The sequence below is a fragment of the Xiphophorus maculatus genome, chromosome 7 (assembly GCF_002775205.1).
Source record: "Xiphophorus maculatus strain JP 163 A chromosome 7, X_maculatus-5.0-male, whole genome shotgun sequence".
NCBI lineage: Eukaryota > Metazoa > Chordata > Actinopteri > Cyprinodontiformes > Poeciliidae > Xiphophorus > Xiphophorus maculatus.
In genome coordinates, this window is record NC_036449.1 from 17,897,628 (window position 1) to 17,925,624 (window position 27,997).

Sequence of the window (27,997 nt, forward strand, 5' to 3'; positions counted from 1 at the left end):
AGCTGCTCACTGGGGAAGGATCTCCCCATGATGATCAGACCTGCACACCAAGGACAGTCCTGCTAAATAAAGGGAAATCATGTCAATCAGCTTGGCATCAGACCGGCTGGGATCAGTAGCTGGGTCAACACTTTTGATTTCCTCGTAGCACTGAGAAGGAAACAGTAATTCACATGAGCCAGCAGCGTGACACGCTCAGGGGATGTTCCACCTCTCCGAGCTGTCATCTGCAGCACATCAAACCATCTGTTGGTTGCAAAAGAGGACCTGTGCCCAGTCCTGTTCTGCTTAAGGCCGGATGTGTGAAGGCAAAGCAGCTGCATTGACACTAGGTGTTCCTGTCATGTTTTCTACAACAAAGCCACACATTAGCACAGCGGCCTAATCAGCTGACAGGTGATCTGATATGTATATTAGAGGCTGATGTTTGCTTAAACACAAGATATTAATTTGATTGTAAAGCCATGATGTTTCGTCATCTTTATTACGATTTATTTACGCAGCTATATACAAGTGCATTTCAGTATACAGTACTACAATATCAATAAAACAACTTTTATTTACTTGGTTACACTCAAAAAGTGAAACATCTTGAATTATTGAGGTTTGCACCCTTGTAATACAGACAATACAATACCTCATAAATACTTTCAAAACAATGTACTACACAAGTCATAGTTTTATTCTTTGAAAAGTTGACAACGGTAAAACATTCGACAGCTAAATGGCTTAATGACTCAGTTAAGATAAATTTAACACTAAAGATTGAAAAAGTACACTGTCACTAGAAAGCAAAAGACTGTAAGACCTTTCTCACATTACAAAATAATCTGCGGAAAAAAACCCCCAATGAGTATAGTGTCAAAACCCACAAAAAATATATATAAATAAACACTTTAATACATGGGAAGGATAGCATTGTTTAGGCGTGAGGATCTATTGCTTGTGGTTTCTAGATTGTGTGGTATGTAATTTGGTTAAAAACATACAGATACATAATACCAGTCACAGAAACAGAAAATTGTGCAAATCACATGTAATTATAACTTTGTATTGTTTAAAAGTTTCACAGTTTTATTGGTTTTGAAACCGTACTGTTTTTGTATGACCTTGACACACATGTATTTTCTTGTAAACAGATTTGAATGTATAAAACCAGAAGGGCTAAAAATGGAGAGTCATGGTGGGACAGGCCGTCTGCACCGTCCAAACCGGGCTTCATTTTTTCCACCTTTTGGCATTGTTTTTTTGTTTTGTTTTTTGCAATCTCATGAAAAAGTGTTTTTATATTTTCATGTTTATGATATTGAAGTTCAACAACAAAGTTAACAAAGCATAAGTGTAATTGCAAAATACATATTTATGTCAAAAGTCCTTAAATTCAGGTGTTCAATCCCTTCCAAGGCCACAAGTGTGTACACTCCATCACCTTGGCATGCAGACTGCTTCTATAATTTTATGAAAGAATGAGTCAGTCTTAGGAGCTCAATGAATTCTAGAGTGATACTTTGATGGAACGCCACCTGTGCCCTAACTCCAGTCATGCAATTTCCTCGCAACTAAATAATCAATCTGAACATTGTTTTCATTCTTTCGTTGAAAACTAATTTGCTGCCTTAGCCAAAATTTCTGTAAAAAAGTACAGCCTAATTATTTTGAAAACCTTCATAGATGCTTTATTTTCTTCAGTCGTTGGCATTCCAGGTATTTCCAAACGAGCCTTTTGACATCTCATCTGTGATGTTGATGATGGGTATTCCTCTGTAAAAACAAGAGGCAGAAAATTGTCTAAATATAAAAATAAGACGAAGTTTATTTATTATACAGAAAATTATTCTGTCCACGGAATCTTTACAATGGCACTATAACTCACTTATATCCCCCCAATGGCACTTGCACAACACCTTCATCTTCTGCTAGAATACTCTGCTCTTCTTCCTAAAGGTAAACCATCAGACATTTTAGTGCAGAAAAATGTTGAATTACTTGAAAGTAATATATATCTGTTAAAAAAAAAGTATACAATAAAAAATATATATGTAAAGACAGATTTATCACCTCCTCAGCATCCTCAAGCTTTTTCTTCTTGCTTTCTGGCATGAGATCATCCAGCCAGCTCAGCTCTCGCTTGGTGAAGATACAGTCCATCAACTTCCTAATGAAAACCAAAGCCAAGACCTGCAGAGACGACAAGGTGCAAAAAAAGGCAGAATAAAAAAAGAATAACAACTATGCTGTTGAGATTTATTGAAGCAACAGAAACTCTGACACTAAGAATTAGGAAGATGCATTTTTATAGTTTGGTCACAAAAAGATTGCTTACTCTAGCCTACATGACATTAACATGTGTCGTGTTTTATTTGGGAGAATTTAGATAATGTATTTATTAATCAGATAGGTCAAAGTAAGTACAAGTGGAACCGGAGAAGATGCAAAACCTTCAGTATTGTCAGATATATGTTTATTTGCTGACCAAAACATTTGAACATGTAAAATAACAAAGCAAAGGCAGCCAAAACACAGACATATTAAATGGACAAAAGATACATTTACTTTTGGACAGTTTTAACCTTTACAGCTTAATGCTTAAAACCATATGACATAAACTGGAGTGGACAGGTAGCATAAATGTCACAAATAAACATTTACCTACCATCATAGGAAAGACAATGGCAGCCCTGGAGGTCTTGATAACCCACAGAAGAATGAGACAGCTGAGTTGAATTATGGTAAAGAGGTGCACCTTCCTCAGAGGTACATGTCGCAAGTAGATGAAGTCTGGCTGATGCTTTCCTGGCATACCAAACAACGTGAGGCGATCAAAGAACTGCAGGAGATTGATAAAAGATCAAATATAAGGGTATGTTGCTGTCATGGTCCTTGTTGAAATTTATATCATGTTTGACATACTCAATATCTTTAAAAAAATGTTTGGTCTAATTTTCCTTCCTTTTTTCTACCTGAATGCCTCTTAGAGAAGATGCCCCCATGTAAAGAAAAACTCCATACAACACCGGCATAGGAATAAACTAAGAAAAGCAAAAGAGAAGGTAGGAGAGTTAAATTAGAAAATAAGTGAAATGTACGTCAGCCACAAAAAACACTTCTTGATAAAACTATTTTGTTCCACCTTTAGCACTGACGTCATAAAGACAGAGCTGCCCATGAGCATGAAGATCATGAGGCCTGTAACGCGTTGCTCCCGGATGCCGAGGAATTTCGGCTGCTCCCCAGGAGCTGAACATTCTGACTCCAGTTTCAGACTGTTAACGTGTGTGATGGAGAGGACGGTGGCTGCTACAAACCATGGCAGTCCCATCACAGAGCACACACCCAGCATTATCCCAACCATCAATAAGTCTAGATGGTATCCACAACCTTTCTGGAGGAGGAAAACCAAATAACAAAAGCTAAGTTGTGTTTTTATTTGATTGGTGCAAAAGTGATGTAAAGTGTACAGGCAGATGAGAATACCTTGAGTTTGTTTTCCTTCCTGTTGATGATGACAGCAGTTATCTGCTGGTCCATGAAGATTAGGATTGTGCAAAGTATAGCTGGTATAACAGTTATTACTGCTGTCCACCAGGGGTTGGGCCCCAATGGGTTGATGAGCCAACCTCGATCATCTCTGGTTGGCTGTTAAATCATCAATATAGTGCCTTGAACGTTCTTATATGTTCTGTCCTATTACAACCTCAATTTAAATGTTAGGTGGATAATCAATGTATTTGTTAAGTTATTTAAATGAAAATCTGAAAAGTGTGATGTGAACTTGTATTCAACAGTCTTTCCTCATAATACATCAAAATAAAATCAGGATTTAGGTTACTAACAATACACATATTCGGAATATCTTACAGAGAATTCTTCAATCCATCATGTGTAAATAAAACAAGTATGACACCACAGTAAGCCTACCAAGACATGACTGTCCGCTGAACTGACAGGCCAGGTTAGAGGGAAGCATGCCAACATGTGGAAGAAGACATTCAACTCACAGCCTTCATGCAAAACATTATGTGTAGCAGAAAACTAAAACCACCATCACCCTCAATATAGAGGCAAACTTATTAAATGATAGTTTCGTTCAAAGCATATTCATGTATTAAAATGGCTCAGTCAAAGTACAGATCTACATGAAGTTGGGGAATCTTTGGAAAGTTGTTTTGTAAAGATTATGTCATTCTCTGGAGTTTTTCAACTTTAATCAAAGTAAAAGCATTTTGTTAGTGGGACTGTATGCAAATGCCTGCCACACTTTTCAGATTTTTATTTGTAAGAAATTGCAGATAGTTATGTATCATTTTTTCATCCAGTAGACACATAGGCAGTCATGTTACATTGGTCATTTACAAAAACAGCAACGAAGTGCATTGAAATCAGTGACTATAACAAAGCAAGTCGCTAAAAGGTTAATTGTGCTCTGTGTAATTAATTAGAGGCTTCAGAAAACACACACATATATTTAACAATTGGCTGAACATTTTAAAATAAATATTATGTCTTCATAGTCAGAGTCTTATCTTTCCTTCCTACCTTGAACACATTAGGCACCTTCAGTTTGGGGGAGGGGATCCCTAGAGCATAATCAACCAAGACCATGGTGAGAATAGTGATGAACACAGCAAAATCACTGATAATAGACCGCACCTAAAAAAGAGGGAGAAAAATAATGTATTTATTTATTTTTTTTACAAGCATTTACCAACACAAATTATTTGACATAAATACAATTCTGTTTCTATGACTGGATTTGAGTATATATATGTAGACCCGAATTGAATGTTTATGTCTTGCAAAGTGTCTTTGTTGTGAATCAGCGAGAATTTAATTTAATTTAGTCTTGTTTTTGAACAAGTTTAGGAAGATTGTGTTTTGTGTTTTCTATTCCGGTGTGCTCTGCAAATAAGACAAAATTTTCATTTTGTCTATGGGTTTAAAGTGTGTTAAAACAATGTATGCATTTCAGAAATGTGTTCACTGACTTCTTATTCTGCGAAAACGACATGAAATGTGTTAATGGCATGGCCATGTGAAATCATAGTTGTGCTAATTGTATTTAAGATTTTGAAAATGTAACTAGAGATTGGCCAAAGGCTTGTTAGCAACTTAGAAAATATCAAGCAGTCAACAAAAAACACCAGTGATAAATCTCTTTTTCAGTCACTGCAATACCCGTGAATTACCACAAGAGTGTAGTGCTGCACTTTGCAACACATTCATCATCATGTTTGAGTCATATTAGTTGCACACTGATGGAGATTATAATGAGTCACAGTACCTTTGTGGGGAAGTAATTGCTGAACTTGAACTCCTTGAGAAAGGCAGACATGACAACAGTAGAAAAGAAGAGAATGACACACCAGAAGAGCACATCTGGAACGTAGGGTCCATGAGGACCACAAGCAGTCCCCACAAACTCCCCTCTCTTTTCAATGCAATCCTGCAAGTGAGGAAAAAGCAGGGCAGAGTTATTGTGACATCAGCAAACATGCAGGATACGTGAGCTTTTATGCCAATGAAAACAAAAAATTCTCAGACCAAAAATGTGCTTTTCTAATGATTTTAGTGCCCTTTAATCTAATATAATCCAATATAATCCAGCCCACATGTCCTTAATCTCGTCTCGTCTCATCCATCTGGATAAGCATGCCACTTTAAGATAAACAAGCCAAAAATCCTTTTTTTTCCCAGTTGTTTTGTCGAGCAAAATGTTTGTCTTATGGGGTTTTTTTCTTGCTGAAGTCACTGATGTGACCTAAAATTTTGCTTTGATTTGCTGAAGGGGTTTATAATCTGTAAATTGGTAGTTATTCATACCTTCACCTCCAGAGCTTCCCAGTAAATTTCGGAGGCAGTTATGTTGTTGACTTCCCAGAACTTTACAGTGCCATTAGTGGGATCTGAAGGCTCAACACAAGCACATCTGAAACAGCAAATCAACTTTTTGATCACTTAGTAGTCCATGAACATTTGCTTATGTTATCACTTCAAGACGCAATAACAAAAGACATGCATACTAACGAATATGTGGTGAGCTTGTCCAAGTTGTTATTCTTGTTAAAGGGATATAGTTCCCCCAGGTGCAAAAGTTTCTCCAAGGCTTCATAAATAAAGATGATGCAGATGAGCGAGGCAAACGCTTCCTCTGTGAAACGGGTGATGTAACAAACCAGGGAACTGGCATCTGTGGCCACCAGCAGAATACAGAGAAAAGCTGTCCACAGGCCAATGCAGGTTCTGAGTGACAGATAGGACAAACCATACTCCCTGGGGGGAGAGAATAAATGGCATTGTTTATTGGTTGTAATGTGGTAAATTTGAGAATTTCATTATCGCGAATATTTTAAAAGCTTAGCGACGGCAATACAAAACAAAAATGATTTAACATGATAACTGATCATTTCAGAGACCAAATATCACCTTGTTAGAGACAGAAAAGCTAATAAAAATCCCTGTAAAATACAATATATAAATAAATCACAACTAGTCTTTTGAACTGTTTTGTGAAAACAGGTTAAATGATTTTAAAACACTTTTTTTAAGAAAAGGGACATCTAAATCAGAAAAAAAACACTGCAGTACCCTTATTAGTGAAATACAAAAAAGAACCAAATGAGCACACATATTACTCCAATGAACCTTTGTGCAGGAAATGTGGAAAAGCTTTGGAAAAGTAATCAGGGAAAGAAGATTGGTTTCTCCTCACCTACCAAAAACTGTCCATCAATTATATATATATATTTTTTAAATAATAGGTATGTATTCAATCACATTTTGAAAGAGCATACTTGCAGAATTTAAAAAGTATCTTTTCAAACACCAGCACAGGGCCCGTGCTTCCCAAAATGGTGAGGGGCTGCCCAGCAAACAGCGAATAGGCTATTCCTGTTAGTGACGCGCCAAACAGTGACTCAATTGCACTCTAGAGATTAGAAAGAAAGAAAAAACACAGACAGTACTCATGTAAACGTATTGAAAAAGTTCTCATCCTGTTAAAATTCAAATACTTTGTAATTAAATGTAGAGAAATGATTTTTTTCTGCAGAGCTTTAATAAAAAGCAATAGAAAACAGAACTTACTATTCTTCCCTCTGTTGCCTCGCCCAGCAGTCCTCCAAAGGTGATGACAGGGGACATGCAGGCACAGTAAAGGAACAAGAAAGAGGCAACACACTGCAAGCTAATAGCATCAGAGTAATCTGACAGGTAGTGGGGGGCCTTGCGCTTGATGTCCAGAATAAGGCCACCAAACCATCTAAAGAAAAATTACAAAATACATTGATTTATCAGTATTATGAACAAACATTTCACTTTTTAATCCTAAAGTTATTTTTTGTCCAGTCCCTCCTTCAAATGATGAGTACTTGGCTTAGTGTGACGGGTTCTATGATGAAAATGTAGAGCTGCAAATAGAGATCAGAAAAAAAAAGATGTTGCTATGGAAACCACTTCCAGACAGAACTGCAGCTCAAGTTTCTCCAGAAATAGTTGTTCTGCAGTAGACTTGGCTTTTGAGGAAAGATGTTATTTTGTGTAATGTATTCAGCTTGATTTCAAAAAGAATTTGCAGAAATATCAGAAACATTCAAAAATCATATTTTATCTCATCTCAGAAGGTATGGCTGCACTGTGGCATAGTTGGTAGCACTGTTGACTTGCAGCAAGAAGATCCTGAATTTGAATCCAGACCTGGGGTCCTTTTTGCATGGAGTTTGCATGGTTTCCCTGTGCATGCGTGGGTTCTGTCTGGGTACTCCTCCGTTCCCCCACAGTCCAAAAAAAATGACTGTTAGGCTAACTGGTCTCTAAATTGTCTTAAGGTGAGAGTGTGTGTGGTTGTTTGTCCTGTATCTCTGTGTTGTTCTTCAGTGAACTGGCACCCTGGTCAGGGAATACATCGCCTTTCACTCAATGACTGCTGGAGATAGACACCAGCCCCCCCAGGACCTTGCAAGGATAAGTTCATACAGCCAATGGATGGATGGAAAATCTTTTACTACAGTGTCCTCTACTCATTATGCTACAAATTTGATTAAAATTGCAGAGACTACAAAACCTTCTCTCGCAGTAAACCAAGTTTCATCGAGCTCCTTCTCCAAAGATTATTACAAAAATTAATGAAAGATCAAACAAGCGAATGAATGGATGAGTATTTTATGAATACCAAATTAAATAGTCTGACTTTAGAAAATAATATCTAAAAAATAGACGGGTAGATGCCAAGTGTGGTACATGATAATGATATTTCTGAATACCTTCCAGTACGCTGCAGTTCTGGACCACCATGGCCACTGTCTTCATCCTCCTCCTCACCTTCCACTAAGCCATTAGGTAGAAGGTTGCTTTTCTTTCTCTTTTCCTGTTTGATTAATAGCATGGGATGTATTATCATGTCAAACTGTTTTTAATTTCAATGTGTAAAACAAAATTTGTGCTAACCTGAGAAGGTACATTTTTTGGTGGCTCTATGCGTATTGATGGATCCCATTCTCCTGGAGGCAGGACGGTCACTTGATCAAGGAATTCATCAATCCCAGCAATAAGGTCATTCCGGTCTTTAGCTTTGTAGGCAACATCATGGAAAACCTGGACAGAAAGAAAACAATCTATTTTTTTCTTTTAGTGATCATACAAATGAGCTTTGATTTAAGCTATTCCACTCCAGTTCAGAATGTAGAGTTGTGGTCTTGAAGGAAGGTTAACTCCTGCGCACACTCAGGTCTTTTGTGGGTCCTCAGGTTTTCTTTCGGTATTCTTCTAAATAATTTTCTCATCAACCCAAAGTGGTTTCCACGTTCCTACTCAAGAGAAGCAACCCATTTACTTGATGCTGATACCACCACATTTTACTATTTTAGCATGGTGTGTCTGGGGTGATGTGCAGGTCATCTTGTCAACCAAATTCTCACATTTGAGGTGTGGACTTCTTCAACTCCTCCAGAGTGACCCTGGGCCTGCTGGTGCTTTTCTGTTTCTGTTTTTGTCTTTGTAGGTTGGTATTGGTGCCATTATCAGATGATGGACTGAACAGTGGATCCATGAGATGTTTGGGAAATTCTTTTATAAACATCTTTAAACACATTGACAACTTTTTACCTTACATGCCTTTCTGATTTGTTATTAGACCTTCACAGAACATACATATACTGAAACTGAATTTGACACAGGTGGACTCTTTTTTTGTTGTTGTTGGTTACACTTGGTTTTATTTAGGTAAGTGAGAGCAAAGCTCACCATAATTCTTACTTGAAAATGATTTGGTGCACCATCTAGGTCAATGTATCATGGATACAACAAATAAATTACCTTGCTTGACCCCAACAATGTGAAACTGCCGTATTTATAACAGGTTTCTGCATATTTTTATTCAGTGAGTGCATCTTTTTTAGAATCGACTTCAGTATGGATCTGTTTTTCTTTCACATTCTTGGAGGATGACAACACAAATTCTGGACAAAATGGAGCACATGAGGGCTGACTAATCGCCAAAAGCAAGTTATGAAAGCTCTGAGCTGTGCTTCACACTTCGAAATGTTCCACCACTTTAGGGTTTGTTCTGAGTTCGGCTGAGCTGTGAATTTATTCAAAGTGCAGAAAATCTGAGAGTGACATCTGACTAACATTTTATCAAACTGTATCATTTTGTAAACTCTTGGATTGTGATGTATATAAGCTTCAGTGAACCCTTACCTCATCTGTCATAAGAGTTGCTATGGACCTCCCAATCTCATGATACTGAGCTCCCCTACCCAAAGGCCCCAGCAGAATAAATAGAAACCTAAAGGCAAAAATAAATAAATGGACATCTTGAAATTGAAAACAAATCATGGATGATCAACAGTGGCTGCTTATTGAACAAGTAATGTCAAATATGGTTCAGAAGCTGAATCAGTTTTCAGAAACCTTGTGGCAATTGGGACTTCAGCCAATCCATTTAGCAGGACTGCAGGGGAAAGGCGAACAAATGCCACGACTGGCTTGTTCAGAAACTCGAGCTCTCCCACCAGCACATTACAGGCCTCTGCGCCCGGTGGGATCTTTTTCATGAAATGAAGATCTATCTGGAAAAAAAGAATAAAAGGTGCAACATTCCACATGGTTCGGCTATGCAGCTCTGACTATAATCCTAAGAGTACCAACTGCATTCACAGGAAGAGGTTTTTATTTACCGTTTATCCTCCCATAAATCCATAAATGTATGAGTTTACCCAGTTCCCAGTCTGAATTTAATCCAGCTGTGCTAGATTTTTTTGTTCCAGCAGTCAAATAGGGCACAGATGTGTGAATGAAATTTTACGAAAGGGCATCCAAATATAGGTTATAACTTAATCCATTGCATAATAACTCATAAGAGCCAGTAAGCTAAAAATTTAAGATTCACAGATATGAATAAAAGCTAGCCAGAATTCCCTGTTTTTAATTAAAGGTGTTGATTTTTGTGTGATAATTTCATGAGGACGACAAATGCCTACTGGAGTGTTATTTGTTCTCTCATTGAGATGATGCATCTCTAGATAACAACAATTGACAGTGTGTGCTTTATTTTTTATCATTTGTTATCATTTTCTGTTTCTTAAAGAGATTTTTCTTTTAATATAAATTAGAACTTGACCATATAAATAATAATATAGCTTGTCCTGAAATGTAGAACATCTTCCAAAATTAACAAAATGTGAACTTTTTTTCTCAGTCATAACTGGGATATAAATATACAACCATAAACTCAATCACTTCCTTACAATAGTTTCTGTGAATATAAAACAGAAACCTAAAACGCACTGGCACAAAATATTACAATCATATTTATTTTATTTTTTTTCCTTAATGCGTGTGTTTGACTATTCTAATACCTAACATGGTAATAATCCTAATCCCTCACTCAATGGTTTTCTATGAAAGATAACCTCCTATTCATTTTTCGGAATGCACAGTTGTGTAACAGTCTGATCGCGTGTGCTGTTTATTTCCCATATTTCGCATTGAAAATTTTAACAAAGACCCAAAGTGTGCCAAAAGTACCTACGATGAGTAAATTGGTTAATCAAAGAACACTGAATGTTCAACAGGGAAACCATGATGATTTTCTGCACACACATTTAATCCCATTAATCTCATTTAGTAATTTTATATCATTAAAAATAATTCTCACAAATTATCAAAAAAGTTTATTTTAATTATCAACTTTTTAATATTGATTGACTATGCATTTTAAAAGTATGTAAATATGAAGAAATTAATTACATTTTTGAAACATCAGATCTGTAATCTGGTTGTGTAGACTAACATTCTTACCAGTTTTGTAGGAAGAATGTGTATTAACATGGTCAAAATATTGCTGATATCATTGTCTCAATTTCTTTATTCTAGATTTCAATTTCATGCTTTGGATATTGACAGTTTAATGGCCCTATATGATTGTGTGATTATTATCTCTGTTAATCAGAAAACTGGACTTTTAAATCTGACCTGCCCTTCTGTTGGAGCTAAATGACGTCAGGATTTGTGGTTGCTGAGATTATGGTTTGGTGAATTTTTAATAGAAGAACAAAGAAATTATAGCAATGCCAAAGATGAGAACAACAGTAAATAAAGCAAACACCTGAAACAATGAAGAGCAAGTTGAGGAAAAACTATGAGGAGTTCAGGAAAAAACTGAAACTCTTTACCCTCGGAAATAATTACTGGAGGTAAAACAGGTAACTCTTACTAAAAACAAGCTGCAGCTGTGGATGAAGTTGACAGACAGAGAGAACTGAAGTAAAAATACAGAAAAATAACTTCTAACTATGAAAAGGAAATACAGAAATACCAAAATGAAACAGAGCATAACTAAACACAAAAGTGGCTAAAAATATGACCTAAAGTGACAAGTGTTTGCTTTAATCATAACATGTTCCAAAAAACATCCTCTAAAAAGAATAAAAAATTAATAAAAACATAATTTTCACCAAACTGAGTCTGTAAACAAACTGCAAAAAATGTCAAACGGTATTTAACAACAGGAGAGGGAAAAGTGTTGCTTTTCTTTTAGCAGGCTACCAAATAAAATAATGAAACTGTAAATTAGCTTAAAAACTAAAAGGGGTGAAGGAACAACAATAAAATGCAGCAGTTTATACCTGATTTACCAAATGACACTATCAAAACAGGTAAATTAAACAAATGGGTGGTGAATTATCAGTAAAACATCACATTTCCTCAGCATTTTGACAGTGTTGCATTATTTTGTATGCTTGGGAAAACAATATGGGCTATTTAGGATTTTTAGAAAATTGCTAGGATTGAAAGATTGCTCAGTACTTATTGCTTATTCCAGTGGTTATTTGACTTCCTCTGTTATCTGTGAAGTCAGAGTGTTTTAATTTTATCTAAATTTATTTGGTGTGGACTTTTATTGGCTTTTGGATTTCCTGATTTCGAGTGCTTTTTGTCATAGGTCAGTCTGCCTTTTAATCTGTCTGCCTGCTGTCAGCATTTGGGTCCTTTTTTTTCTCTCTAGAGACAGATGGTCTGCAAAATGCAGGTTAAAAAAAATGGGTAATTTTTCCATTAACTTCTCATTTTGTTTCACTGTAAAAATATAGAACCAAATAACTCCATGGTCTGAACTTGTCCATTTCTGTTAAAAATATTTAATGGAACACAAACATGGAGTATCTTTCTTAGGCAAAGATTTAAATTATGGGTTAATCAAAAACTTCCTTTGCTTGTTTATAAACAATAAAAGCTGGAAAAAAAAACACATTTTGATATTTTGTAAGTTGTAATTTAAATTACACTAGCACAATTTTTTTTTTTTTTGGGAGATAAATTAGGACACAGCTTTTTTAAATCCCAGAATCTCACGCATGTATATTACATAAGTTGCATATTATTAAAATATCATCACTCAATATTTTGAAGAAGCTTTCTATGTGTTTGTTTTAAACATCAGACATTTAGTGTGATGATGTGCTCCTAACTGTTGAAGTGAGAGTGAACACCATGGTATGTTTGAAAGAGTTTCTGAGGACTACAGAAACAGGAGCAGAAATATTGTTGCAGCTTATGAACTCTCAAAATTATTTTTTATTTAGTCATTCCACAGTACAGAGAATAATCTAAAACTAAAAGAAATTTAAAATAACCATCGTGATGTCTTGGTCTGGTCAGCCAAAAACAGTCACCAACAGAAAACTGTAAAATGCTAAAAGAAGTGTCAAATAAGTTATTTAAATGTGATTTTGGAATCTTTTGTTGCAGCAGGACCTGATGATTTACAATCATAAATTCCATCAGGATGACTAAAGAGACCCTGTGAAGTTACTTCATGCAAATAGACTGACTAATGGGGTGTCCTAACTTTTTCTTCATTTAGTACACAGCTTTTGGTCAATATCTTTTGTTTGATGAGTAAAATGACTTAATTCATGGTCTTTATTTTATTTTTTTTAATTAGCATTGATAATGCGAACATTTCTGTAGAACAAATGAATATTTATTGAGGTGTCCGAGTCTTTTTGGCATGACAGTGTGTACCAAATTTATATTTCTGCGACTTATTTAAATCATAGACGAGAATGTCAATTATGCATCTAAACTCCCACCACCATCCATACGTGGTTTATGGACTTTGTGCTGAAGTGCATAGAAATCTTGGGCATAATAATTCTCTCTTTTTGTAATAAGTGATGTCTGTTTCTTAGAAGAAATATGTTAGAGATTTTTTGGTATTATCATTTTATTCTTACTTTAGTTCACATTCAGCCTATAGATTGTGATTTTCTGTTTAAAGTGTTCTCTTCCTTACGTGTGTATGGAGGTCACTGCTGTCTGTTCAACTCTACGCACCTCCTAATTTAGTAACTACCTGTGAACAGTCGTATTTTGTTTTATTGACAGTACTGACCGAGATTTGAACCGGGCTCAGACCTTTGATCAGATATCACATCTGGAACTGGGTTGTTAGATGTTTGGGTTAGAAGCTTTACGACCTCTGTTGTTTTTCCTGACTGCCCCCTTGCCTGTTCTTCTTTGACAATAAAAACAGGAGCCCATATGAGAGCAGATCAGAATGCTCTGTGGATTGTTTGGAGGAAGAGTTGGCAGAGCGTTCTCCTTTTGCAAAAGCTCAACGTAAAATTAATATACGTTGTCTGTGGTTCTTTCTTTTATTTAGGTTCGAAAGGAAAAATACCTATCAAAATACTTGAGAAAAAAATATTACAGTAGATAAATGCTATACTTCTTTGCTATAATTTACAGTTATAGTGATCAAAAATTACATTTAATTGGAAGCCGCATCACGTCAGAAACATAATTGTGGCTAAGAGACTAAACCCTCAACCCTGATTTTAGAACCTACAGTGAGAAGTGAAGGGCAAAAAAACTCGACTCAAAATCATTTGTCGCAATTACTAAACTTTCTTTTTATGAGGATGTATGTTGGGAATAGTTGTACGAACCATACCACCCTGTCTCCAGTTTTCCAACACTTTTCACAAACAGCCACAACAAAACTGTATACACTTCAACTGTCCATACCTTGCTAAAGTCCACAGCACTGTTCTCTCTGCTGATGTCCCCTTTGCCATCAGGACCCGCTAATTGAGACTGAGATGCCGTCAGCTGACCTGGCCAAACCATTGAAATATTCAAAGTATTATATAAATGATGGCCTTGAAATATTTACAACTGGGCAATTTACATATAAACTTTTACATTAGATTATTGGATTTAGGAACAATCAGTTGTAATGTAGTTTGCAAAGAGAAATCCACCTGCTGACTCGAGGTTTCTGTGTTTAAGTGTCTCTTCTCCGAAGTAACAACTGATAGAGTTATCACAGTCAGTTTGATGCACAAAAATACTGCTGACTTTAATATCCTTTTTTTCTTTTTCTGTTTCTCAACTCATAACTGGTAGCAGAAGGTGACCACTCATACTGAACCTGCCTTCTACTGTATGTTGTTTCTTGTTAAAATCAAGTGGCTTCTCTCCACTTTGCGATGAGAGATTTCCACAAAGTCAACATCTCAATTTGACAACTGGGATAACATTAAAGCTACATTTGACTAAATCCCTTTAGAACTGGATTTAACTGGATTATATATAATTGGTTCTCCATAATTGAATCGTTTTGGGATCAATTGGATTTATTTGAATTAAATTTGAACCTAAACTATAATATTTAAATTTGCATTTAAATACCAGCTGCCTCAAACCTTTTGTGATGGCCTAAAGCCAAAAACAAAAACACCAAAAAAACAAGTAAAACAGAAACAAAAGCAAAGTTGGGTTTTTTTGTGTGGGGGGGGGATTGTTTTTTTTTTCAGAGCTCTTTTAAATAATTGCTATTTGTAAAATCCTCATTTGGAAATACCTTCTTTCAGTTAATAATAAAAGGATACATTACGGGATAGTATCTTTAAGGTATTTCAACACTGAAGTATGCAGAGGTTTGTGCTTATCTGGTTTCTCACCATTCTTGTCCAGATGGAGCTCTGACGCCCGTCGGCCCATGTCGGCGATTGAGCGTACAATAGGCAGGCGGTTAGCCAGCTTCTTCTGGTTCTGGTGATGGTGTTGCTTCAAGAGAGTTTCACGCACCTTCTTTCTGAGGTCATCTCCCAGTGGTGAGTATAGCTCTTGGTGATCTAAGACCATTTCTGAGGATTAGAAACAAAAGCAAAATACCTTTATCTGAGACACCTTGTCTAAAGGCAAAGCAGCTTTTCCAGTCGTTAAACCAGTATGTTATGACCGTCTTTGTTAAGAATCAGGATTGCCAGCATTAAGGTGCATCAATGTAAAAATGCATGCTATTTAAAACTTTTGCCAAAAACAACAGGTGAGAAATGGGTGTGTTGTTACTCATTACCAAAGTTTTTTATGTTTCTTTAAAAAAGATTTGATCAGTGCAGTTGGAGTTAAGAGAAGAATTCACCTAATTGGTAATTCTCCCAATATTATAAACAGTACATTCAATAATAAGATATGCCCAAAGTTCAAGGATTGCACACTAAAAGTGAGCTTCCTAAAAATATAATTTTTTTATTTTCTGTCTAGAGAGATTTAAAAACAACAAAACTAACAAAATCACATTGCCTTAATTACCTGAAATCTCTTCAATGCTATTCGCCCTCATGTCAAGCAGCACAGTGCCATTAATGATGCAGCTACGCAGTTCAAACAGACTGTGGAGAGACAGCGTGGCTACATAGGGTTTGCTCCATCGCTCTCCCCCGTCCTCTACATCCTCCTCAAACTTCAGCCACCTGTAAGAAGAGTTTGAGTTGCCATCAAGTGCTGCCAGCAGACGGCAAACTGGTCGGCCATCTGTTCTAGCTGCAAAAGCAACACTCGTTCATTCTGGGGGCCCTCACATGTAGCTCTCATTTCTCCTTTTCCCTGTCAGCTTCACTCATTTACTCTCCTTCCTTATTGCTTTTTACCAGGGTATCAATGTAAATAAAATATGTCTTATTTACCATGTCAAGAGTACACCATCATTTTATAGAGGTGTCTGATAAAATATAGGGAAATCATGTGAAAATACTAAACAAGTTGCTGAAACACAAACATTGAACATAATCTGCAATCTACATTTTTCACAGATCGCTACCATGACTGCTCTGCTCACAACCTCTGAGTATTTCTAAATTTTGCCACATTAAGATCATTAACATCACCTGGCACTTTCCCTCCACTCCGAGTCCTCTCCATCCCTCAGACAGATCTCATCCATCTCCGTGAAGAGGTCATGGGGGATGTGTTCCTCATCATCGTCTTCTGCCCCCAGCAGGAACTGAACCCGCTGGGAGGGAGTGTCTGGCAGGGATTGCAATGAACCATGAGACAAATTCAAATGACAGCAGACACATATTTTGAAAGGCTGCTCTTGTGGCCTATACCATAATTTGGAGACTCTCTTCCCTCCACCAAGGGAAGTGCTCTCTCTCTGCTCCTCCTCCATTGTTTTTTTCCATGGTGACGATGCCTGTGATGGCTACGATTCCTGGTACTGCCTAAAGGCACATGGACCCCAATATAGAGAGTCCTATGACCTGGAGACAAATACCAAAGTGGTTAATTCAGGAAGAATAAACTATTTTATTTTGGAATAACTGATGCATTTCAGATTGATGCATGTGACTCATTTCAATCATTACTGTCACAGCTGGACTTATTGGAAAACCATGCGTGTTATGCTTGCAAAAGCATAATAATTCAGGGCCTCCCTTGATGTATTTTACCTAATCAGGTCTGATCTGCTGGCAAATTTGTTTTTACACCAATAGTATCCACAGAGGAATTCTGGGTTTCTGCTTTGCTGACATAAGTTTTTGATGAAAAAGATTGCTTTTCTCATGGCATGTGTGGCTCTTCAGGGGCAATGAAATAATGGCTGCAAATCATGCAGATATCTCATTTAACTTCTTGTCTTTCTTGTTTTTTTTTCCACCATTAATGCACCACTATGTCACATGGAGCTTGTACGTATAGAAATACACTCCAGTGACATTGTCATGTCATTATATTCAACAATGAATTGTGATGGTAATACATTTTGAACAGTTGTTGGAATCTATTACAGATTAAGTTGTTGATCTACAAAGGTCATGCATATAATTATGACCACCCGTCTAATAATGTAAATGGCAAAGAGGTAAATGTGTTGTACTTGTATAGCACTTTATTAAGTCCAGAGGTCCCCAAAGCACTTTAAATCACGTCCATTTATTGTGTGAGATGCTCTTTGCTGCCAAAACAACCCTGGTGGAGCATAGAGGAGCGACTGACTATAACAGATCCCTGAATGTATGCTGTGGTATCTAGTACCAAAATGTTAACATCGCATCCTTCTAGTAAGTTGCAAGATCTTCAGCAAAATGAGCTACAGTAGCCCTTCTGCTGTAACATACCACAAAGAAACGCTTTCACTGTGACACTGTCATCAAGTTACCACTGTTCCTTTATTGGACCAGTTTAGAATGATACTGAGCAAAACAGACCGTAAATGCCCAATAAGGACTAAAGGGTTTGGAGATGCTCCAACTAAGTCATTTTGGCATATCAATCTGGGCAGTGTCAAAATAATCTTTACGCTTTTCCATTTTTCCTGCTTCTAATTCATCCACTAACCAGTACCATGACGAAGAGGTCATGTGAGTTATTCTCTCTACCTGTCATTTAGCTATGCCTGATAACTGTTGTAGTGCTACTCCGTGATCTACTGCAGCAATACAACTCTGACATAATCTTTAATAAGTTTTGTTCTTTCAAAATGAACATGTATGGTCTCTAAGCTGTTCCTGGAAGGGTGGTGCGCCCTAACAGTAGGGTGGTGTTGTTATCTCTCTGCTCAAATGATCTAAAGGTTTTATTATTAAAAGGAAATAAAGATTAACTATTAACAATAATTCAGAAACAAGCTGAGCTGAAGCTTCAGAGGCCTCTATTGTTATCTTATTCTGCAGATAGAGAACATTTGCCACGGCTTTTAGTCATCCTAATTTGCTCAGTCCCACCATTTGTAACTTTGTTTAAAGTCTCTTTGTTTTTCTTTGAGTGATCATGAAATTACTGATGCAAACTGAGCTCACCCACAGCTTCTGCCTCCTACTCTGCTCCTCTCTTAACAGTAAAAAAAAAAAGCTGTCAAGAGGGAAAGCAGCAGTTGTTAGGACAGAGTGGGTGGACTCAGCTGCAGCAGCTTGCTGCTTTCTGCTTTTTTGTTACCTTCAAAATCTTCTTGCTCAAAGTTGGCTTTCTGCTGGGACCGCGTTCCTCCCCGATCCACCACTGCCTCATCATCATTCCTCTGTGAGGAAAAGGCACAAAAACAATCCCCCAAAAAACAACAACAAAAAAAGCTAGTTTTGAGCTCACATTTGTATAAATTAAACATGAAGAGACAAATGAAAAAATGCAACGCCTGCAATGCAGCCAGGAAAACAGCATAAAATAAAATCTTTGTTGACATGGTGTTCCCTTACAGTTGAGGGCATTATGAACAAACACATTATCCCCCCCTTTGGATAGCGCAGTTGCCTTGGAAACTAATTGCATGTCTTTATGTTGAGAAGAAATGGTCCAAACAGAACACTTGTTTAGATTACAACCATAATATACCCACCAACAGTTTACTTCTGTTTAATTCTGCTCATGAAACTTGACTTGGTGTGATATGTACTGCTAAAGTAATCTAATCTCAGCTTATTAAAAAAAAATACTTTGAACAAGTGTGTGGTCTTCTTATGTTCTTTTTTACGTGACATATTTTAAAAAAAAACTCTCTTTGTAATGCAACTTTAAGCTAACCTTTGGTTTGCATTTGAAAAATCATCAGAGGAGGAGCAAAATAATGATTGATGAGCTGCAACATCTCATTTTATGTTCCAGGTAATTAAAAATAAAATAAAAAAAAGAACAGAAGACATTGGTGGGACATTTGCCTGGTGCATCGGACCAGAACTGACCAGCGACAGTTCAGTTTTTTTGTCCAATATTACGTACTTCTTCACACCCTCGGACAATTGAGCCTCAAAGCTATCCATCCTGCTCTCCAGCTGAAAAACCTGCTTCTAGAAATTGAGTAGTTGGGACTGTTTTCCGCATAAACAAACACCCACAATATTCTGACCAATCACACAATAGCTTTGCATGTAGTGCAAAACGTTCACCAGAGTGATTGTAGGGGTGGTTGACATAATGCTAAGAACACAATCATCTGATTTTTGTCAAATAATTTTTGTCAATGAGAAGTAATTTCAGTAGATCGGCTTGACCAAGCAGGGCCCTTTAACAATTTGTAGAGTTATCGTTTGCTGCAATTACAGTTGCACATCTTTTGGTGCATGTAGCTTTGCACATCTAGAGACACAAGCTTTTGCCTATTCCTTGTAAAACAGCTGTGGAGCTTCTGTGAATGGAAGTCTTCAGATCGTACCACAAACTCTCAATTAAATGCAGGTCTGAAATTTGAATGGGCCACTTTAACATACACAGTCAGTTTTTTGAGTTCCTGAACTGTAAGAAGATGAACCCCTAGCCCCGGCTCAAGTATTTTGCCTTTAATAGTTTTTCTTCCATGACTGTCCTTTACTTAGCTACATCTGTCATCCTCTTTAATTCTGACAATCTTCCGTAGCTCTGCAGAAGAAAAGTATCCCAACAGAATGATGAGGCCACCACTTTGTTTCGCTGGGGGGGGGGGAGGTGTGTTCAAATAAACCTAGATCTGGATTGCTGGATTTCCAATACTTAATCTGTTTTGCTTGTATGGATAAAAAGTTTCATTTTGGTCTCATCTGATTATAACACATTCTTCCACATATTTAGTTTGTATCCCACATGGTTTGTGGCAAATCATGTGCAGAGGGACGTGGGGCAAATCCCATCAGCCCCGGCTCCAGACAAGTTTAACAGTCTGGCATCAACTTATTTTGGGGAGGCCAAAATGAATCTACGTAGCTGAACATAAACAACAACATCAGTAGCTGTATTGTTACTAGCTAGTCATCTTTTAGCTAACATTACCTGCATCCAACCGCATTACTCAACTCAGTGAGAAGGACCTCGCTGTACTTCTAAATCTGCTCCGAAGTCGCGTCTTTTCGGTCCTGGTACTGCCTCTAGTGGCGTGGGGGTGGTAACACAACAACTAATATAATTACATTACTAAATCAGAATACCACAACGTCTTTATTATTAATTCTGGCATTACTGGAACCGCAAAAGATAAAGTCCCTCAAAAAACACCACAGCTTTTCATTTCCTTTAGGAAGTAGAGCTAATTAAATGACATTAACAAGACCTGACAGTGGTTAAAGTTTCATTCGATGGCCAACCTGTTGAAACTGTGGCTAATTTTAAATACCTCGGGTCATTCCTGGACAGTCAGCTCAATTTTGCTGAAAACACTGGCTATATTTTTAAGAAATGTTTTCAGAGACTCTATCTTTTAAGAAGACGGGGTGATCTCTCAAGTTAAAATGTTAAAACTTAACATTTTAACTTGAGTTTTAACTCATTTTCAAGTTTTAACTTGAAATGTTAAAACATTTTAACATTTTTTTTTTCCAAGTTAAAACATTTCAAGTTTTAACTTGAAATGTTAAAACCCATCCATGCCGCCGGGCCTGAATCCCATTAATATACATTGAAATTTCTGGTTGTAGCATAAAATGTGAAAAAATGTGACATCATAGCCTTTTTTTAACAACAGCTATCTTGCATCTCTCTCTTAAAAGTCAGGTTTAAAAAGCACATCATGTGGTTACTTCCCTGATCAATGCTCTTCCTTTCCCCCAGTTTAAATAAATGTCTTGATATAGTTGCAGTTGTAGTGTCATGCTAGTTAAATTTAAGGATGATGTGTTCAGCAGAGCTCCATAAAATGATTGAAATACACACAAGGGAATTATAGTTTGGTGAGCTTTCAAAGCAAATGTTGCCCTGGGCTTTATTCAACATCATTACAGTCAACAAGGTTGAATAGAAATGCACACCACACTATTTTAGATTTTTTTAAATTATTTTTTCTTCCCACTTCACATTTATGCACAATTTTGTGTTGGTCTATCAAAATAAAACTACAATAAAGTATATTGAAAATTCTGGTTGTGACATAGTAAAATGTGTAAAAGGTGAAAGGATATAAATGATCTTCCAATAAACAGCAAGGCAAATCATGTCCATTTTATCTACTTCAAAAGATTCAGATGTCAGAAGAAAGCTGCCCTTTACCATGAGGATGCTTATGCAACATCTATGAAAAAATACGAGTATGAGGAGGTGGTGAAAAGCTTTTCATAAAATCAGCAGAAATCATTATTATCTATTCAACAGTATGTAAAAAGCATATGAATATCTGCTTTTACCTTTTCATAAATGGAACGGATCTTGCTCTAATGTGTTTGTTGTCGGGTTGGGTTTTTTCCAGATAGAAATTTCTTAATGGTTCGGAGGCTTACAAACACTAATCAGGGAAATTCACAACACAGCATGTACACTCTGAGCTGAACTGTGCAGCCTCACCGAGGCATCATAATGAGGAACTAGTCAGTACAAAGGTGACATAATCAGTGTGGTACATGAGGAGGAGGAGGCAACTATTTCTTCAAGTCCACCTCAGTGTGAATGTGTAGCCTCGTCTCCAGAGTTACCCAGAAACATGAGGATTTGATTTGAATTGTAAAATGCATAAAGAGGTGGAAGCAAATAGCTACTTGCAAATAAGTATTTTAATTTGTGAAACAAATAAGGCATGCTTTTACAAAGTCACATGAAGTAAGATCACTGCCATTCGGTGAACATCAGCATCTAATTGTAACATGAATGCTGGAAACTACCAACCTTTCTTATCAAAAGGTGACAGAACCCTTCTAGCACCTCCAAGGCTCAATAATTAACATCTTGTTTGTTTAATCAGCACCAACTCCATAGTGTTAATACAACAATCAGCAGTTTTACAAGAGGGTCTTTCGCTGGCTATTAATTCATAGGAGATGGATGAACTAAAACACCCAAAAGCTACACTAAGGATTACATTTTACACTTGATGCATAAGATAAAATATAAATTAACAAGTAGGAAATTAAGAAAGACCTTCATAGAGCAAAATATCCTTCACTCTGAACAGCATGTGAAGTGTCTATCTTTAGTTTGTGTGCAAATACGTCTAGTTTTTAGAGTGCCACTGAAAAGGATTTAAAAGTAATATGGAATAAGTCAAAGCACTTATCACAGCAGGTATTTTTATCCTAAAAGGGACTCTAGCTTTTTCCGGAGCCATCTTGACCACCAGTTGACCATGGATACATTATTTTAATGAAGGAAGCTGCTGTACACAGCTGTAACACCATTTGGGCAGGCCTGATGCTCATAATCTGACTACAGGAAATGGATAAACATTCCTGGTCAGATTAAAACTGCCTGTATTTCATACTTAAATACTAGATCCTGTTCTACATGATGAAAAGGCTAACATCCAGGCTCATATGGAGGGAAAATATTCTACCCCCCTAACCTGTCTTTCCATGAAATAGCATAACGCAGCATAATCATGACATGTAATGTCATGAGAAATTTAGCATCAAACAACAATCAAGATGACTGGCATCAAACAACATCAAACCCCACATAAAGATGCATTTGAACTTTTTTTTTCTTTTAGGATATCCTGATAATACACAAAACAGCTTGAGTCATTTCAGAAGCAAAAATTGGGTTCACTGGTTTCAATTTATTGAAACTGATGAAGCTGGTTTCGTTTACATAATTAATTTAAGCACAGTGACCAATGTCCAAAGTGTTATGCATCATATCTGAAAACATTTTTGAAAAGCAGCAACAAAGAAAATGTGTAATCTTTAAAAAAAAAAAAAATCACACATATGCAATGTACAAAACAGACCATGAAATCAAAATGACAAATGAAAAATGACTTTCTTAAACATATCAGCAGAAAACAATTATTAGGTGAAGAAGATTTGTGAATCTTTTTTAAATTATTAAACAGGGTCAAAATTTTTACAATTGTATATAACGCTTCTATTATTTGGTTTAGGCTTTGTTGTAGACTTCAACAAAGTTCTGACATAATTCTGGCTGAATAATTATTGGTTTGAATCCAGCTTTTAAGCAAAAGTATTCCTGTACATTTCAAAGGATGCAAGGCCAGGCTTTGATCACAGTAACACCACACCAATTGTGGAATGTGCATTGTTCATTTCACAGAAATGGGTGGATTAATAAAATGACGGTCTACCAAATTCTTCAACTTCATCAAAATGAAAAAGAAGCTGGTGAAAAATGGAAAACAATCTTCAAACAGAACAATGATCCAAAAACACACAAAAACTGGTTTTGTAATTTATGTCCCAGGACAAACTTGCTTCTGCAAAGTTTCAGGCTTCAAACCTCTTAAAATCAGAAGAATTATATGATTTATGACATATGGCTGATCACTGAGCCAAAACCAGGAAACCAGCAATTTTGATAAGAAGAGTTTCAGCCAGAATTATGGCAAATGGTTTTGGACGGCTACAAAAATTAATGTACGACTTGGTAAAGGTCATTTAACCAAACATTAGTGTGGGTGTCTGTTTATATACTGTTAAAAAAGGTTGAATATTTTCTATCTCTTTTATGTTGTTTAATTATTTCTCTGGTATGCTTGGAAGAGGCTAATCCATAAAAATGTATCAGTCAGGCATACATCACACTGTCACTATAATCTTATTAAAAATAGCAAAACATATTTTATTCCAAAAGATTTGGAAAAATTCATTGGTTAAAAAAAATAATAATTTAAATGCATTATTAATAGCTGAAAATCCAAATAGAATTTATATTAGTGATGAGAACATATAAACTTCTGACTGGCACTTTAACTTCAAAGCTGCATTATAATTTCTAAACAGTGTTGACGGGCAAGATACGCGAGAACCATACACTATTGTTAGTCTGAGCTCTGATTACAGCAAAGTTTTATGTATCCTATTGTTTCAAACACTGATACTTTCAAGACTAATGATCAGCTTTTACCCAGAGAAATCATGTCAGAGGACTGGCAAAGCACACAGCAGACATCATATGACAGGATATGACACATGCTTGGATCTGATCCCTGCAGATGGCCGTGGCAATGTTGAAAGCATCAGCGGCAGCACAAAATGCACAAAATGCATTTGCATGGTAATCCTTAAATGATTCTACTTTCAACTTCAGCATGCTGTAAGAGTGCACATTAGAGTACTAGCCTACAATCACCACCCTCTCTCTACCCTCCACCCCCTACAACACACCCTATTTAAGGTGGGGGTTTTTAACTCAATTATCTGCTTTCATTCCGTCTCACAACAAAATGCTGTCAGTCTTTAGTTTTATCAGGCTTCAGATGCAAAAAAAATGCACAAATGCTGCTGATAAGTATCTTACGCAAGAAATCTCACATAAAAGGAGCCAGATTAAACCTTGTCCTACCTGACCATTGAAGCACCAAGGAACCTCTAAAGTATTGGGATGCATGTGCTCTCCTTGTCCGTCCTACTCTCTAAATCTAGTTCGCACAGAATGTGACACTGTCTAAAAGCTGAGCTCTGAACAAACTCCTGCTGCCCTGATTCACACCATGTCTGATAAAGGCTGATGCCCATCTGTTGTGTCAAACAACTGGAATCTGTGACTGAGTATCCAAAAAACTGCTTCACCACTCTCTGATTGTGAGATTATAGATTAGATCGCTGCTGCCCGGCAGTATTCTGCCATAAAAACGAAGCTCAGTTTAAAACAGTGTATCCTCTAAAGAAGAGTCATAGAGATAAGCTTCGGCTGCATCAAATGCCAAATAGTGTTTTCAGCTGATCCCACAGTGAATCCTTTGTTTTCATCTTTGTAGGGTTGTTTTAAGAATAAGATCATAATAACCGTTCTCACTTCATACAAAGACGTATTTCATTTAAAATAAAATCCCCCAGAGGTAGAAAAAAAATCCAAGAAACAACTCACCAAGCTTCTACGCCTGATTGATGAAGCAAATGAAGAGTTAACCTAAAAGAAAATATAATCATTCAGTAAACGCTATACATTAATATTTACTGTTATTTTCACAATTATATTCTTCAGAAATGCATCTAAAAAAACAAAACAAAACAAAAAATCTCCAGTCAGATTTTACTTGCTCACAAGCAGAGGAAAGATTACCATGATTCTGAAATGTCTGTGGACTTTCAGGGCCAGGTTACGACCTGACATTTCTAAGGCAAAGCTCTAAAAGTAGCTTAAGAGAAAATACGTTCTCACTCTTCCACGCATGGAAGAATTTGTGTGATATAAACAGCCAGCGGATAATAATGTCAAATCTACTCCATTTATGATTAGCAGGGCCCTATGACTATGTATGAATTTATCTGTCTGAGGACATTCTCCTATGGCTTTTGTCTGGAATAGATCTATTTAATTCAACAAAAATTAAGCCTAATGGTCAATTTAAACTAAGTCTGCATAGGATGGTATAGATCAGTTTTGCATAAGAATGACTTATGACCCAGCATATTTGCATGGTGTACAAGTTCACTTCAGTCTAACCCAGGACATCTGATCCAGGAGACTGCAAAGTTATAAAAGACAACTTATACAAGTTTTGAGTTATGTGTAAGGGGGAAAAATAATATGAATAATTAAACTAGATGTTGACATAAATTCAGAGTAAGCTGCTAAAACAAACTATTTTTTTTTTCTATTTTTGATCAGGTACGACTACTAAATAAATGTCCATTTCCTGAATGCCAGAATTATGAGCAAGCAACTGTACTTTCTTTAAAATCACAATTTCACATATGCAGAGTTTACTATTCCTTTGAACAACTTGAGGAAGCCCAGATGATGATGTTATCCATTTTACAGGCTTCAGACTGAAGACTTCAGGTAGGTTCATTTGAGGAAAATTTGAGGTATGTGGAAGAACATCAGTGAATATGTCTCTACAGCACACATAAATAGCTTGGTTTCTTTATGTGACCTCAGGGGAAAATTAAAAGAAATTAACCAAAAAGAGAGAATTGTGAACCTCCACAATTCTGATCCATCCTTTGGTATAATTTCCAATTGTCTAGAGCTGCAACAATCATTTATCCATACTTAAATGAGTTACCAACATGGGCGAAAAGGCTACCCAACAATCCAGAAGCAATAACTCCAAAACTGACATAAGAAGCTAGTGAACACATCCCAATCCAAGTCCTTGACCACAGTGACCATCACTACATTTAGAGGAGAAAGGAAATAGTTTGCAAGCCTCAGAAGACCGTCCCAGCTGTTATGTATGGGGGTGGCTGCATTATGTTGCATGTGAGGTTCTTCAGTATTTTACAAAATAGAAGGCATCATGAAAAAACTATGTGGCAGTTTTTGGAAATATTGAAACAACATCTAAAGCCACAAAGTTAAAGCTTGAACAGAAATTAGTCTTTCATTGAAGCAAAAAGACATACAGATATAACTTAGCTATAGTTCTGTCAGGAGGAGTGGAACAAACTTCACTGTGAAAAACTTGTGGGATGAAATGTCTGACCAAAGCCATAAAACAAACACTACTAAATAAGGAAATGTATCTCAACTTCTGCCAATGGTGATAGCAAAATGTCCTTATTCTGGCATTCTGTAATGGATTACAACATTTTTACATATTACAGAGTCAACAGGCGCTACAAGTAGACAGCTTAAGTTGTCCTATGTAGAAAATCAGTTCGCTTTACCGAAAGCAGCAGTGGCTCTACCTGAGCTCCCTGTTCCGTGGTATCCATCCTCCTCCTCTTCCTCACTCGGCAGTGATCTGGTTCCAAAAAGAAGGAGCAGAAGCAGAGACCTTCCGCTGTGTGAAATCCTGTCAGGTGCCGCGGTGACTGCGGGTCCACACAACGGTCACATGTTCATCCATCGGTCAGACGCTCGCTGATCATTAGCGCTTCAGTTACTCACGTAAAAAATAATAAAAAATCAAGCGCCTCTCAGCCAGCTGACGTGAACGCGTCACTCATGAAGTGCGCTGATTTTATTGTTTGAAGCACAGAAGTGCAGAGGTTGCTTTGAGAACAAATTTCTTGATAGAAATCTGTGTTTCTCCTTCTGTTTGGCTCGATTAAGAGTGCTATAGGTCCTGGGTTACACAACCAGCTTTTATCTCTCTCTGGTTTTTAATAGACTCTGACTCACAGGGACGATTTTAGCAGAAAAGGCTGGAGTGATGCTTGATTCGGTGCCCAGTTTGCGTTTTCTTCGTATTTTTATTTGTTTAAAGCAACATTAAAGTCAAACTACAATCGGTGGGGCAAAATGTTCAGTTTCTGGCCAAATTCCACAAATAACAAAAGCATAATCTTAAGTTAATTAAATCGCATAGTCTTAAGTTAATTAAATCGACAAAATCTTTTTAGTGTTTTTTCTGTTGTTTTGCAGCAGCAAGAAATACAGTAAATAAATACATCACGTCTCATCTTTAGGTGGATTT

General features: G+C 36.8%; 1 protein-coding gene across 4 annotated transcripts; it reads right to left on the bottom strand.

The window, feature by feature from the left end:
• Positions 1-461: 461 nt before the first annotated feature.
• slc4a10 (solute carrier family 4 member 10) lies at positions 462-27,643 on the bottom strand. 4 transcript variants are annotated; one of them, XM_014471134.2, is made up of 25 exons: positions 27,267-27,643; positions 25,498-25,539; positions 18,724-18,805; positions 16,896-17,048; positions 16,674-16,812; positions 16,099-16,259; positions 15,465-15,650; positions 14,527-14,615; positions 9,907-10,064; positions 9,694-9,781; positions 8,443-8,589; positions 8,259-8,362; positions 7,084-7,258; positions 6,792-6,925; positions 6,025-6,270; positions 5,821-5,926; positions 5,282-5,443; positions 4,537-4,650; positions 3,475-3,636; positions 3,131-3,382; positions 2,961-3,029; positions 2,654-2,827; positions 2,059-2,178; positions 1,874-1,938; positions 462-1,761 (listed from the first exon to the last, which is right to left on the bottom strand). In XM_014471134.2, the coding sequence occupies exons 1-25, from the start codon at positions 27,291-27,293 to the stop codon at positions 1,686-1,688; spliced, it is 3,231 nt and encodes a 1,076-aa protein (XP_014326620.1). In that variant the 5' UTR covers positions 27,294-27,643; the 3' UTR covers positions 462-1,685. The 4 variants fall into 4 exon arrangements, with proteins under 4 accessions (XP_014326620.1, XP_005805380.1, XP_023192651.1 ...); XM_005805323.2 differs by having other exon boundaries at positions 27,246-27,643; XM_023336883.1 differs by lacking the exons at positions 25,498-25,539; positions 27,267-27,643 and adding an exon at positions 24,973-25,463.
• Positions 27,644-27,997: the final 354 nt, after the last annotated feature.

Bases quoted from the DNA above. Each gene is read 5' to 3' on its own strand.
- slc4a10 (XM_005805323.2), bottom strand. From the start codon at position 27,293: ATGGATACCACGGAACAGGGAGCTCAGGTAGAGCCACTGCTGCTTTCG. The intron at 17,049-18,723 runs GTAACAAAAAAG...ATTTGTCTCCAG, and splicing joins TGAGCAAGAAGATTTTGAAG to GTCATAGGACTCTCTATATT. The intron at 10,065-14,526 runs GTATGGACAGTT...CTTTTTTTCCAG, and splicing joins GTGCTGTGGACTTTAGCAAG to ATAGATCTTCATTTCATGAA.